A 21,236-nucleotide genomic window follows, 5' to 3' on the forward strand; every position below is an offset into this window, starting at 1 on the left:
GAGCTAAGTACATTTGAAGAAATTTCTACACCATAGTTTGAATTTGAAAGTATTCCAAGATGACCATTTAAACTTATTCTGAATTAAACTTTCCCTAGGAACTTTGAACATTTTGATTAAAGTCTAAATTAAACTAATTAAACATTTTCATAGACATGGTAAGATAGACAAAGGCAAAAAACTCAGAAATCATGCAAATTCAAAGATTTAAGTATCTGTATTAGACAATAAAATGTTGATAATTGTTTATATTAATTAAAAATAATAACTAAGAATATTTCATTCAAAGGAAATAAATAGGAAGAAAAGAAATGGTAAGAAATAAATCAGTTTTACATGAAGCACAGGCCAGAACTCATTTTATACAGATAACAGCCTATCAACATTCTTGCACAAATGGCCTTGAGAAATCAACAGCAAAACAGAGCTAAGTACCCTCACGTCTCTATTAACAAAACTGTTCCTAGTTCACAAAATGTTTCACAAAGTTGCCCCACAAGAGAAAAAGGTTAGTAAGGACAAATGTGGGTCCCTTGAAGGCAGAAACAGGTGAAATTATTATGGGGAACAAGGAAATGGCAGAAGAGTTGAACAGGTACTTTGATTCAGTCTTCACTAAAGGGCCTGTCCCACTTATCCGAGTTACTCATGAATTCTGCAGAGTTTTCCCCTTGATTCAAACTCAGAGAATGTCAGTAGCGAGTCCGTAGCGAGTCCGTAGGAGGCCGTAGGAGTCTGTAGATATACCGTAGCGGCTCGTTATGCCAGCCGTAGGTACGCGGGGCATCAGGTAAGTCGGGACGTTTTTTTCAGCATGACAAAAAAGTCCACGAGTAAAAAGATAGTCAGGAGGAGGAGTTTGTAGATCACAAAAATCTTGATTTTTTTTTTTTTTAAGGTCCTTTCAACTTGGCAGAGGACTCGGGAAAGTGGGACAGGCCCTTAAGGAAGACACAAACAATATCCCAGATGTACTAGAGGACAGGATCTAGGGAGACAGAGGAACTGAACAAAATTTGCATTAGGCGATAAATAGTATTGGGTAGACTGATGGGATGAAGGCTGAAAAATCCCAGGGCCTGCTGGTCTGCATCCCAGGGTACTCAAGGGGGTGGCTCTAGAAATCGTGGAAGCATTGGTGATCATTTTCCAATGTTTTATAGATTCAGGATCAGTTCCTGTGGATTGGAGGGTAGCTAATATTATCCCTCTTTTCAAGAAAGGAGCGGGAGAGAAAACCAGGAATTATAGACCAGTTAGCCTGACATTGGAGGTGGGGAAGATGCTGGAATCACCTATTAAAAAAGTAATAACAGCACATTTGGATAGCAGTAAAAGGATTGGTCCAAGTCAGCATGGATTTATGAATGGTAAATCCTGCTTGACTAATCTTCTGGAATTTTTATAAGGATGTGACTGAAGCAGACCTAGTGGATGTAGTGTATCTAGACTTTCAGAAAGCCTTTGATAAGGTCCCACATGGGAGATTAGGGAGAAAAATTAGTGCATGTGGTATTTGGGGGTAGGGTATTGACCATGGATAGAGAATTAGTTGGCAGACAGGAAACAAAGATTTGGAATAAACGGGTCCCTGTCAGAATGGCAGGCAGTGGCGAGTGGAGTGCCGCAAGGCTCGGTGCTGGGGCCGCAACTATTACAATATATATTAATGATTTAGTAACACTAGCAAATTTGCAGATGACACAAAGCTGGGTGGCAGTGAGAACTGCGAAGAGGATGCTAGGAGGTTGCAGGGTGACTTGGACAGGTTGAGTGAATGGGCAGATGCATGGCACATGCAGTATAATGTAGATAAATTTGAGGTTATCCACTTTGGTGGCAAGAACAAGGAAGCAGATTATTATCACAATAGTGTCAGATTAGGAAAAAGGGGAAATGCAACTAGACCTGGATGTCCTTGTACACCAGTCACTGAAAGTAAACATGCAGGTACAGCAGGCAGTGAAGAAAGCTAATGGCATGTTGGCCTTCATAACGAGAGGATTTGAGAATAGAAGTAAAGAGGTCTTTCTGCAGTCGTACAGGGCCCTGGTGAGACCACATCTGCAGTATTGTGTGGTTCTGGTCTCCTAATTTGAGGAAGGCCATTCTTGCTATTGAGGCAGCGCAACATAGGTTCACGAGATGGTGGGACTGTCATATGAGGAAAATTGGAAAGAGTGGGCTTGTATTCACTGGAATTTAGAAGAGTGAGAGGGGATCTTATAGAAACGTATAAAATTATAAAACAACAAGACAAGCTAGATGCAGGAAAAATGTTCCCAATGATGTGGGAGTCCAGAACCAGGGGCCACAGTCTAAGAATAAAACTGAGATGAGAAAAAAAGTTTTCACCCAGATTGTTGTGAATTTGGGGAATTCTCTGCCACAGAGGCAGTGGAGGCCAATTCACTGGATGAATTTAAAAGAGAGTTAGATAGAGCTCTAGGGGCTAGCGGAATCAACGGATATGGGGAGAAGGCAGGCACGGGTTACCGATTATGGATGATCAACCATGATCACAATGAATGGCGGTGCAGGCTCGAAGGGCCAAATGGCTTCCTCCTGCATCTATTTTCTATGTTTCTATGTTAAATGTAATCATATCAAAATCTGTAAACTACTTTGCACAGGTTTTAATATCTTTTCTCCAGCTTTATAATAAATTTGCATTTCGCTACAAAAAAACAAATAATTACTAAAAAACATGAAGTAATCATGATTTTTAAACCATTAATCTACTTTAACAAGAAATACAACTGTTTTGTAGTTGATGAGCTAAATTGGATCAGCTGTACAAACTGATATACAAAATGTTTTTTTATTTCAAGCCTTGAGAATCACATGCAACTTCAACTGTTAGAGAAAAGGATTATTTTCTCCACAGTCCCCCACCACCACTCTTCTATTCTGTTGGTATTAATCACCAACAGCAACCAGAGCCAGCAATTCCAAACATGATACCTCCTGATAGGGTATTAATATAAAAAATTAATATCCACCAGGTCACAGTCCGATAAATTATTGATATGTTCCAAGTGATGACTCAACCGTAGGTTACTTGGCAACATAAGCAATCAAGTTGAATGAGCAACTATACTCAACCAGTCTGACATTACTGTCAAATAACCAATCTTTTGAAATTTTGCAAATTTCATGAACGAGCAATAGTAAACAAAATATTAACTGGCCCTGAACACCTACCACAAAAGGGGAAATTTTAAAAAGCTAGTTCCATTGTTCAAGGGAAGTGCATGTATGTCTGTTTGTTTGTTCTCTCAGATCTTCTTCCAGTTGCTGCTTTCACTACCAGCCCCCAAGATGCAGTTATTATTATTTTGCATTCCATTTTCATTTCAGAAAATTTCCTGTCGTAAGGAACATCATCATGATAAATATAAAATGTTGCAATATATCAACTGATTCTATTGATGTTCTTTCCCCTTGGATCAAAAATTTAAGGAACTGATATTAGTTTGATAATTTGTGCACTTGGAGAAGAAAGTATTGGCTTTCTCTAAATTAGGACATTTCACCATCAGTGTCTCTCATAAAAATGATCGATTATAAAGATATAGGAGCAATCACATTTTATTTTCAGCAGGGGTACTTTATTTACTCCTGTAGATTTATTTTACTTAGTAATCTAGTACATTTTAAAAACTGACAGCCGGACCAGTAACTTCTCCAAACACCTTTCAAAAGGTTTAAACACTGCTTAAGCTAAAATATGCTTGAGAACATTGTAAATTTACCAGAAAACACATAAACACATAAACAATTTACATTTATTGACTATGATGTTGCGATGTCCTTTAATACTGTGTGTGACACTAGTTCCAGAAATGGAATGAAATGGCCATCAATGATGCCAATTAGATAAAGGAATCCAATTATACAACGACAAATTGCAAGTAATTCAATTCTAAAGCTTGATCTAAGTCTGAGCTTGAGGCTCAGTTAGAAATTGGCAAATATGATGTGGGAATTACAGAGGCATGGCTGCAAGAGGACCAGGGCTAGGAACTGAATAGTCAAGGGTATATGTCTTATCGAAAAGACAGGTGGGCAGGGGGGATGGTGTAGCTCTGTTGGTGAGGAATGGTTCAGTCCCTTGCGAGGGCTGACATAGAATCAGGAGATGTAGTCAGTATGGTTAGAACTAAAGAATTGTAAGGGTAAGAAGACCCTAATGGGAGTTATCTACAGGCCCCCAAATGGTAGCCTGGACATAGGGCGCAAGTTGAATCAAGAGTTAAAATTAGCATGTCGCAAAGGTAATGCTACGGTTGTTATGGAAGATTTCAACATGGAGGTAGACTGGGAAAATCAGGTTGGAACTGGACCCCAAGAAAAGGAGTTTGTGGAATGTCTCCATGATGGATTCTTAGAGCAGCTTGTACTGGAGCCTACCAGGGAGAAGGCAATTCTGGATTTAGTGTTGTGTAATGAAGGTAGTGACTATAATAGAAACATAGAAATTAGGTGCAGGAGTAGGTCATTCGGCCCTTCGAGCCTGCACCGCCATTCAATATGATCATGGCTGATCATCCAACTCAGTATCCCGTACCTGCCTTCTCTCCATACCCCCTGATCCCCTTAGCCACAAGGGCCACATCTAACTCCCTCTTAAATATAGCCAATGAACTGGCCTCAACTACCCTCTGTGGCAGAGAGTTCCAGAGATTCACCACTCTCTGCGTGAAAAAAGTTCTTCTCATCTCGGTTTTAAAGGATAATATGATAAGTTTTAATCTACAATTTGAGGTGGAGAAGGGTAACTCAGAGGTGTCAGTATTACAGTTGAGCAAAGGGGACTATGGAGCCATGAGGGGGGAGTTGGCCAAAGTTAACTGGAAAGTTACCCTAGCAGGGATGACAGTGGAACAACAATGGCAGGTATTTCTGGGAATAATACAGAAGGTGCAGGATCGGTTCATTCCAAAGAGGAAGAAAGATTCCAAGGGGAGTAAGGGGCGACTGTGGCTGACAAGGGACAGTATAAAAATAAAAGAGAAGAAATACATAGCAAAGATGAGCAGGAAGTCAGAGGATTGGGTAACTTTTAATGAGCAACAGAAGATAACTAAAAAGGCAATATGGGGAGAAAAGATGAGGTAAGCTAGCCAAGCATATAAAGGAGGATAGTAAAAGCTTCTTTATGTATGTGAAGAGGAAAAAACTAGTTAAGGCCAAAGTTGGACCCTTGAAGACTGAAAAATGTGAATTTATTATGGGGAACAAGGATGGCAGATGAGTTGAACAGGTACTTAGGATCTGTCTTCACTAAGGAGGACACCTTCCTGATGTACTAGCCAGAGGATCTGGGGTGGCGGAGGAACAGGAGATTCACATTAGGCAGGAAATGGTGTTGGGTAGACTGATGGGACTGAAGAGTGCAGGCCACCAAATTCAGTTTCACAGCATTTCAAGCAGAGTGCAGGCCACCAAATTGCCAAACAACTCATTGCATTGTCATTAAGGGCTAACAAATCATTTATTGCAAGTACATTGCAGGCCCACAGTTCAGTTGATTCACAGCTTAGAATCACAGTAGTGGCCTCTCCCTCGTGATCCTTTACAGTGACTGACCCCCCCCCCCCCACCCCCACCCCGGAAAGGTCATTATCTTAATCGTGGTGATTGACAGGCAAGAAGACCAATCAGCTGATCTCAACATTTTTTAAACACTCATTGCTTTTTTTTTCATCGATCGGAAAAATCCTTGGGGCTGCCTCAGCGGAGGAGGACTGTGTAAGATGGCCAAAAATCATAGCGATATATGGAAGTGACAGGAAGTGGTCAAGATGACACTTTTAGTTTTGCTAGCCCTTGCTGTCTCCTCCCCTTCCTTAACCCTCGAGCTGTCTCCTCCCATCCCCCCGCCCTCGGGCTCCTCCTCCTCCCCTTTTTCCTTCCTTCTCCCCTCCCACCCCCCATCTATCTGAAGAAGGGTTTTGGCCCGAAACGTCGCCTATTTTCTTTGCTCCATAGATGCTGCTGCACCCGCTGAGTTTCTCCAGCAATTTTGTGTACCTTCGATCTTCCAGCATCTGCAGTTCCTTCTTGAGACTTTTAGTTATATAGGTTAACAAATTTGCAGATGAAACAAAATTTGGTGGCAGTGTGAACTGTGAGGAGGATGCTATGAGGATGCAGGGATGACAGGTTGGGTGAGTGGGCAGATGCATAGCAGATGCAGTTTAATGTGACTGATGAACAAGGACCCCCAGATCCTTGTACTTCCCCTTTTCCCAACTTGACACCATTTGGATAATAATCTGCCTTCCTGTTTTTGCCACCAAACTGGATAACCTCACATTTATAAAGATCTGGGGGTCCTTGTTCATCAGTCACTGAAAGTAAGCATGCAGGTACTGCATGTAGTGAAGAAAGTGAATGGCATGTTGGCCTTCATAACAAGAGGAGTTGAGGAAAGGAGCAAAGAGGTCCTCCTGCAGTTGTACAGAGCCCAAGTGAGACAACACCTGGAGTATTGTGTGCAGTTTTGGTCCACGAATTTGAGGAAGGACATTCTTACTATTGAGGGAGAGCAGCGTAGGTTTACAAGGTTAAATCCCGGGATGGCGGGACTGTCATATGCTGAGAGAATGGAGCAGCTGGGCTTGTACACTCTGGAGTTTAGAAGGATGAGAGGATATCTCATTGAAACATATAAGATTTTTAAGGGCTTGGACACACTAGAGGCAGGAAACATGTTCCCGATGTTGGGAGAGTCCAGAACCAGGGGCCACAGTTTAAGAATAAGGAGTAAGCCATTTTGCTATTGAGGGAGTGCAGCGTAGGTTCACGAGGTTAATTTCTGTGATGGCGGGACAGTCATCTGTTTATGGATTTGAGTAACTGGGCTTGTATATTCTGCAATTTAGAAGGATGAGAGGGCATCTTATTGAAACATAAGATTATTAAGGGTTTGGACATGCTGGACGCAGAAAACATGTTCCCAATGTTGGGGGAGACCAGAACCAGGGGCCATAGTTTAAGGACCATAAGTGTTAGCCATTTAGAACAGAGATGAGGAAAAACTTTTTCACACAGAGAGTTGTGAGTGTGTGGAATGCTCTGCCTCAGTGGGTGGTGGAGGCTGTTTCTCTGGATGATCAGCCATGATCACATTGAATGGCGGTGCTGTCTCAAAGGGCCGAATGGCCTATTCCTGCACCTATTGTCTATTGTCCAAAAGAAATGACATTACAATATAAATGATTGCAGATATGAGAAGTTTTCAGATTTACTACTGAGGAAAAAGCACATCTGTATTGTTTAGAAGTTAAGGAAAACTAAAATCATCACTGTAATTACGATGTTAAAAAATATGATAAAACTTGTCTTAGATAATTATGGAGCTATATGGGCATTAATCAAATGAGTCTCAAAATGAATTCCTTGATTCACTCTTTAGGTGTAGTCAAGCAAAAAAAAGATACTTTCATTGTTGCCCATAAATATTCATTTCGTCTGAAGAAGACAATATTCAATTTCGAAACATTCTTGCTGGTTTGAGCAAAATAAATTTTACGATTCCTCTGTCGTCCTGGGACCACTCTCCCATCCATGTGGCATCTATGTATTTGTTGGAACAAATGGTAACAACTGTGAAAGTAACATATCTTTGAACTAAAGAACAAGGTTAAAGGTTGTGATCTCTGAATAACTACTTCACCCACCTATGAATCACTGTGACTAGCAGTGGAATGGAGAACGTCAATTTCACAAGACTTTGGCACCATTTCCATAACAAAATATAATAGAAACATAGAAACATAGAACAGTGCAGGAGTAGGCCATTCGGCCCTTCGAGCCTGCACCGCCATTCAATATGATCATGGCGTAGTTGGAATGGATTTCAGCCCAACTAGCCTCAAATAAGGATTCTTATGGAAAGATAATTTGGACCATTATGAGGATGTAACCAGTAAGCTGCTTAGATATTTCAGGATTTACGAGGATGTTGCTAGACCCTGAGGGCTTGAGCTATAGGGAGAGATTGGAAAGCCTAGAACTGTATTTCTTGGAGAGTAGGAGGATCAAAGGTGATCTTGTAAAGGTGTATAAGATCATGAGATGAATAGATAGGGTGTATGCACAGAGTCTTTTACCCAGAGTAGGGGAATGGAGATCCAAGGGTTATAGGTTTAAGATGAGAGGGGAAAGATTTAATAGGAATCTAACGGGCAATTTTTTCACACAGAAGGTGGTGGGTATATGGAACAAGCTGCCAAAGGAAGTAGTTGAGGCAGAAACTATAACAACATTTAAAAGTCATTTGGACAGGTAGATGGTAGTCACAAAATGCTGGAGTAACTCAGCGGAACAGGCCGCATCTCTGGAGAGAAGGAATGGGCGGCATTTCGGGTCAAGACCCTTCTTCAGATAGGTGCATGGATATAAAAGGTTCCGAGGGATATGGGCCAAGCACAGGCATGTGAGACGTGTAGATGGAGGACCTTGTTCGGCATGGCAAGCTGGGCTGAAAAGCCTGTTTCTGTGCTGTATGACTCAATGATGAAATACATAATTAACCATAACTATAAAATTAAATGGAAGAGTAATAATTCTAAAAGAAAAAGGAAGAAAGTGGGATTGTAAACAGGAATTATCCTCAAGACACTGCAAATAAAGGGTAAATAAAAAGTGTGAATAATACAGCAAATAAAGGGGTGGGGTGGCACAACTGTGGACTTGCTGCCTTACAGTGCTAGAGACCCTAGTTCAAACCTGACTGCAGGTTCAATTCAATTCAATTCAATTCAACTTTATTGTCATTGCACAAATACGAATACAGGTACAACGAAATGCAGTTTAGCGTCTGGTCATAGTGCAAGATAGTAGAAATAAAAATAAAAATACAAAATAAAAATACAAATAAAAATAAAAACATTGGTTAACAATGTGTGGAATGTGGATGAATTGTCTTTACGTATTTTCATAAGGTATTGTCTTTACAAAGTTTGTACATTCTCCTGGTGGTTTTCTCTAGGCGCTCCGGTTTCTTCCCACACTTCAAAAATGTACAGGTTTTAAGTTAAATAGCTTCGGTAAAAATTGTACATTTTCCCTAGTGCGTAGGATAGTGCTAGGGTGTTCGGAGATCGCTGGTCGGTGCGGAGAGAAAACCAAGAAATGTGTGTGTGACGTATCAGATTGAAAGCGTCTCAGTGACATATTCAACATTTAGCATTTTTAACATACATATGTTAATATTTAATTACAAGATTATCTAGATCAGGAACTATATATATCAATTTGGAAGAGTTAAGACATAGAACACAGAGGTGATGAGGAAGAGACATTGCTCAAAATTTCACCAAAATAACCAGAGACTTTGTGATAAAAGGTAAGTTGTAATGGGCCTGTCCCACTTGGTGATTTTTTTTAGGTGACTGCCGGCGACTCTCATAGTCGTAGCAGGTTGCCAAAAAAACGGCAACGACCTACGTCACCCTGGCGACAACCTACGTCAGGTGAAGTCAAGTTACGCTCATTGGCGTCAAACCCACTGTCGCCAAAAATGTTTCAAAATGTTGAAAATTTAGCGGCGACCAGAAAGATACTACAACTTTTTGCGCGACTGAGGAGAGTACTCCCGGTGACCACCGGCGAACATGTGACAACAAACTAGTCGCCTGTTGTTGCCTAAAAAATCGCCTAAGTGGGACAGGCCCATAAGTCTAATTTGTGTGAGTGAATTTGTGAGAGAGGAAAGTAAGATATAAGTACATGCCATTTTTATGATCCGTGATTTTCTTACAGATTTCCTGCATTCAGGATGCTATGGGGGTAAAAATTATTCCTTTAATGCTGGTGCTAAGTCTTTCAAACTGCTCACTATAGTATTCTCCTCCCAAAATAGTTTAATTGGCTTCAGTGGAATTGGATATCAGAAGTGGAATACAAAATTATCTAAATCATTGGCAGTCGATTAGCACAAGTAACTCAGGACAAATTCCTACCTCAGCAACCATTCATTCTTTGTGAAAGCACATCTATCATATAGAATCTATGGTTAACATCCAGTGTCTTTAAATTGTGTGTTATTCTTATTGTGTGTTTTAGTTTTGTAATTCTCACATCTGCAGAATAAATAGTACAAATTGGTTGGGATGCATTGTTACAGGTATAGTGCATTCATAAAGTATTCAGACCTCTTAACTTTTTCCACATTTTGTTACGTTACAGCCTTATTTTAAAATTGATTAAATTCTTTTTTTTTTTATCATCAATCAACACACAATACCCCAGAATTAAGAAGTGAAAACAGGTGTTTAGAAATGTTTGCAAAGTAATTAAACAGAAATAACTGAAATATCACATTTACATAAGTATTCAGACCCTTTGCTATGACACGCAAAATTGAGCTTAGGTTCATCCTATTTCCATTGATTATCCTTGAGATGGTTCTACAACTTGATTGGAGTCCACCAGTGGTAAATTAAATTGATTGGACATGATTTGGAAAGGCACACACCTGTCTATATAAGGTCCCACAGTTGACAGTGCATGTCAGAGCAAAAACCAAGCCATGAAGACAAAGGAATTGTCTGTAGACGCCCAAGACAGGATTGTGTCGAGACACAGATCTGGGGAAGGGTATAAAACAATTTCTGCAGCATTGCAGGTCCCGAAGAGCACAGTGGCCGTCATTCTTAAATGGAAAAACTTTGGAACCACCAGGACTCTTCATAGAGCTGGCTGCCCAGGCAAACTGAGCAATCGGGTTGAGAAGGGCCTTGGTCAGGGAAGTGGTCCAAGATGGCCACTCTGACAGAGCTCCAGAGTTCCTCTCTGGAGATGGGAGAAGCTTCCAGAAGGACAACTATATCTGCAGCACTCCATCAATCAGGCCTTTATGGTAGAGTGACCAGACGGTAGCCACTCCTCAGTAAAAGGTACATGACAGCCTGTTTTGAGTTTGCCAAAAGGCATAAGAAACCAGATTCGCTGGTCTGATGAAACCAAGATTGAACTTTTTGGTCTGAATGCCAAGCATCATGTCTGGAGGAAACCAGGCACCGCTCATCAGGCCAATACCATACCTACAGTGATACATGGTGGTGGCAGCATCATGCTGTGGGGATGTTTTTCAGCGGCAAGAACTGGAGACTAGTCAGGATCGAGGGAAAGTTGAACGGAGAGCAGAGTACAGAGAGATCCTTGATGAAAACCTGCGTGAGTGCGTTCTGGACCCCAGACTAGCGCAGAGGTTCACCTTAGTGGCAGTAACGTAACAAAGGCTGTAACGTAACAAAATGTGGAAAAAGTGAAGTGGTCTGAATACTTTCTGAATGCACTGTCTATCCCTCTCAAGTCGATAAGAGATGAAATATAGAAAGGAGAAAAACTTTCAAAGTCAAATACTGCATTCATAACTATAAGCGTTAGTTCACTTAAATGCATTCTGTTTCTGTTATTTATTTTGGAATTTCTTCATTCTGTGGTCTGTTTACCATCTAGCAAAGGCAAGAAAATACCCAAAGCAAAGGATGGCAAAGGAAAAACAGAAAGCAAAGAAAAGTAGGTACCAGTAAAGGTTGTGTGTGAAAATAAAAGTGATTCCTGCAGTCAGGAACATAAGTGAGAGAAAATTTAAATTGGACACCAGTGACGCAAGTTGATGAAGTTATCTGCTTTGAAATAATTGAGGGAGTAGAATTCCAGTGCCATTATTAGTGACTGCAGAACAGCTAATAGCATGAGTAACTCATGAAGGAAATATTTAACAATAAACATTAAAAAAACATTTTGTGAAACGTGTCAACTCCTGGGGCGAAAAGGTAAATGGATTACAACAGCTTTACCACAACCTTAGTCCTCTAGGGCACTCATAAAGGTTCTTTATTGCGCTCATTGTTCCAGCTAATCAAAAGAAGTAAACTAAAAATCTGCTGGACCAAGTCAAGTCAAGTCAAGTCAAGTCACTTTTATTTCTATAGCACATTTAAAAAACAGCTCTCGTTCGCCAAAGTGCTTTACATTGGTGGATGTACTAACGTTTTACAACATTTGTTCGTAGATTAAGTACATACATAAATACATACATATAGCCCTCCGTCAGAGGACGTCAAGAAAGGCTTGAGAGTAAAGATGAATTTTAAGTCTCGACTTAAAGGAGTCGATGGAGGGGGCAGATGGGAAGGGGGATGCTGTTCCACAGTCTAGGAGCTGCAACTGCAAAGGCGCAGTCGCCCCTGAGCTAATGCCTTGATATTCAGTAACCCCAAGTCGGACGATCTGAGGGACCTGGAGGTGGTGTGGTGGCAAAGCAGACTTTTGATGTAGGTGAGGGCAAGCCCATTAAGGGCTTTGAAGACATAAAGGAGGATCTTGAAATTTATTCAGAACCGCACAGGGAGCCAGCGGAGAGAGGCCAGGATCAGGTGATGTGAACCCTTTTTCGAGTGCCCGTCAGGAGTCTCACTACGGCATTTTGGACCAGTTGCAGGCGGGATAGGGAAGATTGTCTGATGCCAGTGTAGAGGGAGTTGCAGTAATCGAGGCGGGAGGAGATAAATGTGTGGATGATCTTTTCGAGGGCATCAAACTGGAGGAATTGTTTTATTTTAGCTATCGTCCGAAGCTGGAAGAAGCTAGCTTTTACCACGGCATTGACTTGTTTGTCAAATTTCAATGCTGAGTCAAATATCACGCCAAGGTTTTTGCCGTGAGGTTTGAGTAATGGGGTAAGGCTTCCAAAGCTGTGGGGTTCCACAAGGTTCCACCCTTGGCCCCATCAGCCAACACAATCAGCTGGGTTAGATCCAGTATAAATCTTCACAGATTAAGAAAATTCATAACAATACTTTAACACCTGTTAAATTCAAAACCAAATAAGAACATTTTTATTCCTCAATCTGCAATACAATTGATGGCATCCATTGTTATAATCTTGCAAGCATGCTGTCTGTATATATTTGAGTTCTCAAAGTGTGATGTGCAAACTAGTTGAAGGAAGAAACTATTTTGTGCGATGGACCCAAAAGGTATATGCAATATCCAAGATTACGTGTCACCGTTAACCCCATGGAATATGTCAATGGCTCATCATCAGAGATGCACACCTCATCTATAAATTATTTAAATGCAGCCTCTCATGTTAACATCATCCTACATTTATTTGGTAATTTTTAATGAAAGGTTAATGAGCCCAGACTGAATGATGATGTCATTGCCATACCTTGTAGTATTACTAAACTAATGAACTGATGCTCATGTGGACTTTAGGGGGGAAATTTAAAATTTTACAGTATTGCAAATCAAGCCCATAGTTCCACCACTGCAACATGGTTTGTGAATGAAATGTATGTTTCAACCAACATGTCGCACAGCAATGCCATATACATACTCTATTGTATTGAGAGAACCCAACAGTGATTTCGCTTGACCACATCCATTCTTTCCACTTGTCCGTCTTCTGGTAGCAGCAGAGCCTCTGATGTGTCTGAGCTTGTTTTGCACAGGTAGGAATTGGTTTCATGACAAAAGTAGTCCGCCAAGGGAACCATTGAAGGGGGAAGTGATCTATATCAATAGTCATTCACTTTTGCGAGTGTAATACATTACATGAATTAAGAAAAAAATAATATCTAACATCTGTCTTGTAGAAGCAACGGAATTGAACGTGTGCCACTGGGGTAAACTATATCAGACTGGCTTTAATTATTTACCATCAGCACTTACTTAAGAATACAGCTAGAATGCAATTAATAATAAATAAATAGCAATAAAAGTTCCACATCATTTACAGTTGTACTTCAGGTAAGAGTAAAGTAGAGGTGTCTGAAATTAATTGCATATATTAAAGAAATAAAATGTGTAATGGATAAAAGATGAGGAAATATTTGACTAGCATTTTAATGTATAATTATATTTTAAAAATGGCAAGAAGTTTGTCCTTTGGTAACGTAGGATTGTGAGGAATTCATCATATACTGGAGGAAAGTAATGTTTGTGATGTTTTAAGTATATTTTCACATGATTATGGTTCCAATATAATGCTTATAATTACGGCTTTGAATTGGAGGATGGTACTAGCATGAATAACTGATCTAGGCATTCTTTTCGGAGTCTCGGGTTCTCTCCATCTCATACACCATTCAACAAGTGCCGTCTCGCAGCTTCAGTCTCTTAACTCTGCCCCAATTAAAGTGATTTTTTGGGTCCTAGTTTCCAATATTGCTTTCCCTTGTGTTTTGAATGGCATCAATATAACTATCAGGATGGACTGGCAAATGAGTAAGAAGAGCAATCTATTTTGAGGAATTTCTTTTTAATTTTTGCTCTTCCCAACGTGGGAAATTTTTAACGGGTGCTAGAAATTCAAACTGAGGAAGCAAGTGTTCTAAACGGTATGTAACACCCGTCTATTTTCATTGCTAAAGAGATCATATTATCAACAAAACCTGATCCATTTTATGTAAAATACAATTTTGCTTTGTAATTTAATTCGGCATTAAATTTAAATGTGAAGTTGAGGTCAATGATTTAAACCTGAAATTGTTGTAAGAATAATTCATACCTCATTAATGAACTGCATTTGTATATGTGTATTGAAGTGCTGTGTACTTCAGAATTGGGTTGTATTTGTCAAAACCCTTTTAATGAACAGGCTCAAGTAAAATCAAGGATGTGAGAAATGTGCTTCAAAAATGTTCAAATTTGATCTGGAACTGAGAGATGTGCTGCTCTGATGAAATTAAGTGCATCATATTTGCACATAAGAAAAGCAGCAATAAGGAAATTGGTGAAGCAGCCTTTTTCAATTACGCCCCAAGCTATGGAATACCCTACCCAGGACTAGGAGAGATGCCCACTCCGTTGACATTTTTAAACGGCAGCTAAAAACTTATCTTTTTAATCAAGCTTTTAACTGACTTTCCTTTGTCCTTTTACATTCTCAATTTTATATTTTTATATAAATCTGTGCTTTTTATGCTACTAACTGTCCTTACTGTTTTAAGTTATTTTTGTTTAGACCTGTGTTTTTGTGGAAAACACTTTGGGTTGCATTCAATTGTATGAAAAGTGCTGTATAAATAAAATTATTATTATTATTATTAATTTAGATCCTCAATTTATATACTGTGAAATTAACTTAATATATTCAGATAATCCAATTGTTTCTAATTAAATGTCTATCAAAATGTTGACAGTGTGGCATAAGCATGAAATATGCTAGTTAAATACAATAGTAATGGTATCCAATGCATGACATTGTTAAAACTAGTGAATAAGAGACAGCTTAATTCATCATTAGAAAATAAACATCTTGCCTTGAGATATCTGTAAAAACATAAATGCAAAGGATTATTATTTCATTCAGTTGGTTTAGGTCAGTACGTTAAAATCTAGTTTACAAGAAAAATGATATTCGATTTTCCTTAGAGTAAGAATGAAAAACCTGTGTGATCCTGTACTGAAAATCTAATCAAACATTATTTTCTAACTGTAGGTTTTGAGACTATTTTTAGCTTTCATGTTGTACTACTTTGGATTTTTTTTTTCTCATTTAACTTTGCACAACATTATAAAGATGTAACGGTTACTTTTGTTAATAAAAAACAAATTATTGGAACAGATCAGAGTGAATGTGGGATTCTGAAAAGACTGCAATTTTGCATTTGTCTTCTATGGTATTTGCATATAATTTATTATTTGAAATATTATTAACAAAAATATTAAATACATTTTATCTTGCATAAGTTACTGAGCAGAAACAAACAAAAATCATTTGCCAAAGTCTGAAATTGTTGGGCTGGGTATCGGCAATATCTCATTGTATCTGCTGTCTCCAGATTACTAAGCTTACGATGGATTGGTATTAATTCAACATAGCCAACCGTAATTGGGTCAATAGACATTTAAAATGGAAGAAAAGTCTGCATTCTTTTTGACACCGGATAGGCATCATCTTTTAATTGCAATGTTTTGAGAAGCAATGAGGCCAGTGTCTCTTGCAGTCAGTGGCTTCATTCAAAGTAACCGTGTGTCAGAACCTGAAGCTACTTCACCTTGGTGTCATAAATTCAATGCTGCCTCCCCACAAGAAAAGGCAACCAGCTACTGTAACTGGCTCGGAAGAGAATTTAAAAAACAGTCATTTTCATATTGATATCCCTGGTGGAGGCTAGAGAAGCAATCTTTGGTAGAACCTGCATCCTTCACAAGGATACAACAGCGCACCACCCCCTCACTGCTTAGTTGAAAGGGGCACTTCTTCCAAGCCTCTGGTCATGGTCTTCTGGCCAGCTCCTGCCCACAAGCCAAAGAATATTCAGATTTTATTCTGTTGGCAGTTCAACTTAAAATAAGCCAGAGACGAGCTTCACAATTGGCTCACCAGAACAATATCTGCCTCTCACCTCCATTTAAACACAGGGCTCAAAATCGCACTACTTGCAAGTATCAAAAGAGTTCTTGCTGTAGTCAATTGGGCTGGATGATGTGAGTTTATCTTGAAGACAGTGAAATTTATGTTTTACCTCATGTAATGTACTGATATCAAATGTTTTTGACATCAAATTCCTGACCCCGGAGAAATGCTAGGATCATAGCTGTCCCAATTCATTGGACAGTGGAGATCAGATGGAGGCTGAGAGTAAATATATGAAGCAAACAACGTATTGAAATAGCATTGTTTGATCTATTTAACAAAAGATAATATGATCTTGAAACATCATGGGATTTGTTCAAAGAACATCATTAACTTAGTTATTTTTGATTGACAAACAGTACTGGAAATGCACAATAAATAATGTGTGCCAATGTTAGAATTGGAAGGATATATGTGTACATTGGAAGCAGCTGTACCTAAGGGTTAAGATGCAGACTTTGTTAATATTCACAACTTCCCTCACTAAATCCAAATCAAATTAAATGTTGGTTCAAAACATTTCTAATATCACAGCATGGAGTTTATTTTCAACTATGAACACAATTAAAATGGCATATACCTAGAAATGATCAGTTAAGATATGTTTTTAAATATAAAGGTAAGGCAGACTTTGAAAAATGAAAGACCGCTTCCTATGATGCAGTTTAATGCAAGGGCACACAAAACCATTTCTAACTCTCATCAACCTTTGGCGCAAAGATACGCCATTATCATCATCCTATGAGAGAATATTTTGTGTTCCTGATTCAAATAGTAAAACTCCAACTTAGTCAGGAAGGTATTTTCAAACATGAAATGATACTTTTGTAAGTGTAAGTAAGGACATTGTGAACGTGTCATTTGCGCTTAGGCTGCTTGTGATCGGTTGCCCACTGACTTGGCACCCAGCTGGACAAATGATTCCTTGCCAAATGTCATTGCTTTGATCCACCTTCTTTCCTGATGTTTACACCACTTTGATGTTTTTATTGAAGCTGTGTTTGTTTTCAAGTTAACTTCAAATATGAAAACACCAGATACAATTTCAAGTGATTTTGTGTCACTGCAAGATTATATTAAAATTAACATACAGTTTCTCTTGCCCCATAGTATGTATAATGTGATGCTCCCAATAAATAAAATATGTATTTAACTTTCTTCATCTCTAAGCGAACAATCACTAATAAAGACTTCTGATGATGACATCTAAATGATATATGACCCTGTTGAACATGTGTATAATTTGATTCTAACTGGTTATTTTGCAGAGCAAGTGGTAAAGGAGTTTTCTCGGGAATGAAGCTGGGAAAAGCACGTCATTCAAAAGATGATCACAAGAAGGGTCATGGAGGTAAAGACAACTTAGAACTCATTTCCTCTTCCCCATCACATTTGTGAAATTCCACCTGATGATATAGAACAGATATAAAATATTAGAATTGTTTTAAAAAAAAAAAAAATGAAACAGGAATGCTGTGCATCCCTATGTCGTGGCATTCAATAAAATTATTACAGGTGCTCCATCTTGTGCATATTCCCACTGATTCATATTTGCAGAAAATAAGAGCATATGAAAAAATAGGGAATAGCCCAAATGTTCGATGTGCCTGCTCTACCATCCACTAAGATTGTGACTGATATGATCTCGACCTAGCACCTGACTGAAACCACCGATTAACGCCTCCTGACTGCCCATCCCAGCTAACAGCACCCAGATACCTAAACACAATTACCAGTATCACCAATATCAAAATCACTAATGCTGTGATCCATATTTTAAAAAATTAGATTGCATTTTACACACAAACCTGGCACTGCACAATCCAATTTCCAAACTTTTGTCTCCTCTTCATGACTTCCCACATACATTTGTATCAACAGCAAATATTGATACATTACTCTTTGTCCTTTCATCCAATTCTTTTTGTTTGAGTTACAGCGAGGAAACAGGCCCCTTAGGCCCACCAGGTCTGTGACGACCAGCGATCCTCGCATATTAACACTATCCTACACACACTAGGGACAATTACCAAGCCAATTTATCTACAAACCTGTGCGTTTTTGGAGTGTTGGAGGAAACCAAAGAATTCGGAGAAATCCCAGGCAGGCCATGGGGAAAACGAACAAACTCCGTACAGACAGCACCCATAGTCAGGATCGAACCCAGGTCTTCAGCGCTGTAAGGCAGCAACTCTACCACTACCGCCTGTGGCCCTATATTAATTCCTTAATATAGATTGTAAATCACTGGGCCCCTTGTAATAATCCTTGTGGCACCTTACTAGCAAGAGCCTGTGAATATTGGCTCATTTATTCTTGGTCTCTTTTCCCTTCTCTTTATCCAATGAATTAAACACATTTCCTCAGCCCGTATTTAACATAACAACATTGGTGTAATATTTTTTCAGATAAGATAACATAATTTCAATAATTAGATATACCAAATTTGTTTGTGCGCTATATCTAAATTGCAGTTACATCCTCAGAAAGCCACTGAATCTCTAAAATATGATTTCCCTCTTTGAAACAATAACTTGGTCGAGCTGTTGTTGGGCCTGTTCTGTTCTATTCTCATTTGCCTTTTACAACACCATTAGTAATGAATTCTAGCATTTCCCTACAGCTAATGCCAGACAAACTACTGTGAATCTCCTTATGGATTGTTCCTCCGACCTTGAATACCAGTCCTAAATTCACCATATTCCTATCCCATTAGACCATTGCAGAACCTAGGTGATTTTGGTAATTCACCTTTTGTCTCTGAAGCAGCTTGAGAGATGGGAATGCAGATCATGCAGTTTGACAGCCTCTAAGCCCACCATTTTCCAAAACCTTCTCTTTTTGTAACATAAAATACTTTTAGTTTCTCACTCCCATTAAACTCTTGACTCTCATTATTTGTAATAATAGTTCATTACAAAACCATTTATGTTTACTGCTCTGAAAACTGGTGCCAAGCCTCCTTCATTTCATCATTTGTCATTTAAGTTTGGCTGCCACTAATTCTCAGGGACCTACAGTACATTTTACTTCTTCCTCTGATGTGTATCTAGAAGCTCCTGCAGTCTTCTGCCAATTTCCATATTTTTAATTTCATGGTAATTCATTTGCTTATTTTATCTCCCTCTTCATTAATTACTTGGTTATCCGTTGCTGGTTTTCAAAACACTCAAATCCTTGGGTTTACTACTCCTATTAGCTATATCTCACTCCTTTTCATTCAAAGTTACCCTAAATTTATTTTGTTAGTCAGAGATGAGTCATTCTTCCCTTGAGTTTTTATTTCCCAGTGTAAGGTGATTCAGAATGATGAAATATTGCATCAAATGCTTGTCACCCACAATGCTGTCTTATTAAGTTGAAGCATTCCACACTCAAATGCTATCATATTGTCACAATTTTTCACCAGGCACTCACAAGTACCTTCCCGGCATCTAGTCTGTCGAGTCCTTAAAAACATTTGCAACAACATGAAAAAATGTTGGATAAACTCAGCAGGCCAGGCAGCATCTGTGGATAGAGAACCAGTTAATGTTGCAGATGAGTCTCTTCAGCAGGTCCACATAAGAGAGAAATAAGTTAATTTGGGTAGCAACATAAAGAATGTCACACCTAGGAAGACCATGAAAAGATTGCATATTTCACCATATACTAGATTTGATTCACAAAAATGCTGGAGAAACTCAGCGGGTACAGCAGCATCTATGGAGCGAAGGAAATAGGTGACGTTTCGGGCCAAAACCCTTCTTCAGTCTGAAGAAGGGTTTCAGCCCTGAAACGTCACCTATTTCCTTCGCTCCATAGATGCTGCTGCACTCGCTGAGTTTCTCCAGCATTTTTGTGTACCTTCGATGTTCCAGCATCTGCAGTTCCTTCTTGAAAACTAGATTTGATTCTACTGATTCAGTTTAATTCTAGTTTTGGTTTCACTTTATTTTAATTGATACACTCACCATTTATGTAGGTTATGAATTAGATTAGCTGTTTTGGATACAATGTCAGCCCATAACTGGTCACGTTATTCTTTTGCAATCCCCAGTGCTTTTTCCTTGTCATCAACGTCCACACAGTAGCAGTGACATTATCAGGCTTTCTCCTTGAGTGGTCAGTGAGTTAATGTGTTGGCTTCAATACAGAATTCTTCTTCCTTACACCCCCACCAAAAGCAATGATCATCTGTCTTAAGTTAAAGCAAATAGTATTCCCAAAAGTATATAATCATGAAAAAGCAACAACATTCCCAGTGAAGCTCCAGGAGAAGGAAGAGGAAGAAGGTCAATATAGCAACAGAAAAAGATTGATGGAATAGTTAAAAGGGCCAATATCTATATACCTCATTTAGCAATCTGATTGAAGGTTTGTGAATTTAATGGTGTGGTGACTATGATAAGAAGCATCAATTAATACAAGCACAGAAAAATAAGTGGAAAGGAATAACGGAGGAAAAATAAGAAATAGAAATAAAACAAAATAAATAAAATGTTATATTTAAGATTAACCACAGGATGGTTCAATGGGCAGATTATTCTCTAAATGGAGTTGAATTAAAATTGAATGAAGTTCAGGGGGATTTATGAATCATCATTTGACTTGGGTGAGGTGGCAGAAGACTGAAAGGAGGCTAATGTTGTACCTCTATTTAAAAAGACCGCAAAGAAAAACATGTGAACTATAGACCAGTAATCCGAACATCTTTTGTAAGGATGTTACTGGATAGGATTCTGAGGGATAAGATATACATGCATTTGAGTAAACAGGGTAATTGGGGATAGTCAGCATGGTTTTGTATGTGGGAGATTGTGTCTCATCAATTCGATTGGGTTCTTTGAAGAAGTAACCAAGAAGG

The 21,236-nt window shown here is 39.0% G+C and overlaps 1 protein-coding gene across 6 annotated transcripts in view; it reads left to right on the forward strand.

Moving 5' to 3' along the window:
- otofa (otoferlin a) overlaps positions 1 to 21,236 on the forward strand; it is a 255,023-nt gene that overhangs the window by 126,271 nt on the left and 107,516 nt on the right. For 4 of the 6 annotated variants that reach the window (XM_055635427.1, XM_055635423.1, XM_055635424.1 and 1 more), the window contains exons 7-8: positions 11,476 to 11,535; positions 17,659 to 17,741. In XM_055635427.1, the coding sequence (XP_055491402.1) occupies positions 11,476 to 11,535; positions 17,659 to 17,741 (143 nt within the window). Of the gene's footprint in view, positions 1 to 11,475; positions 11,536 to 14,115; positions 14,367 to 17,658; positions 17,742 to 21,236 lie in introns of those variants that run through there. The other 2 variants (XM_055635426.1, XM_055635425.1) reach the window with 2 other exon arrangements.

The sequence above is a fragment of the Leucoraja erinacea genome, chromosome 5 (assembly GCF_028641065.1).
Source record: "Leucoraja erinacea ecotype New England chromosome 5, Leri_hhj_1, whole genome shotgun sequence".
Classification (NCBI taxonomy): Eukaryota; Metazoa; Chordata; class Chondrichthyes; order Rajiformes; family Rajidae; genus Leucoraja; species Leucoraja erinaceus.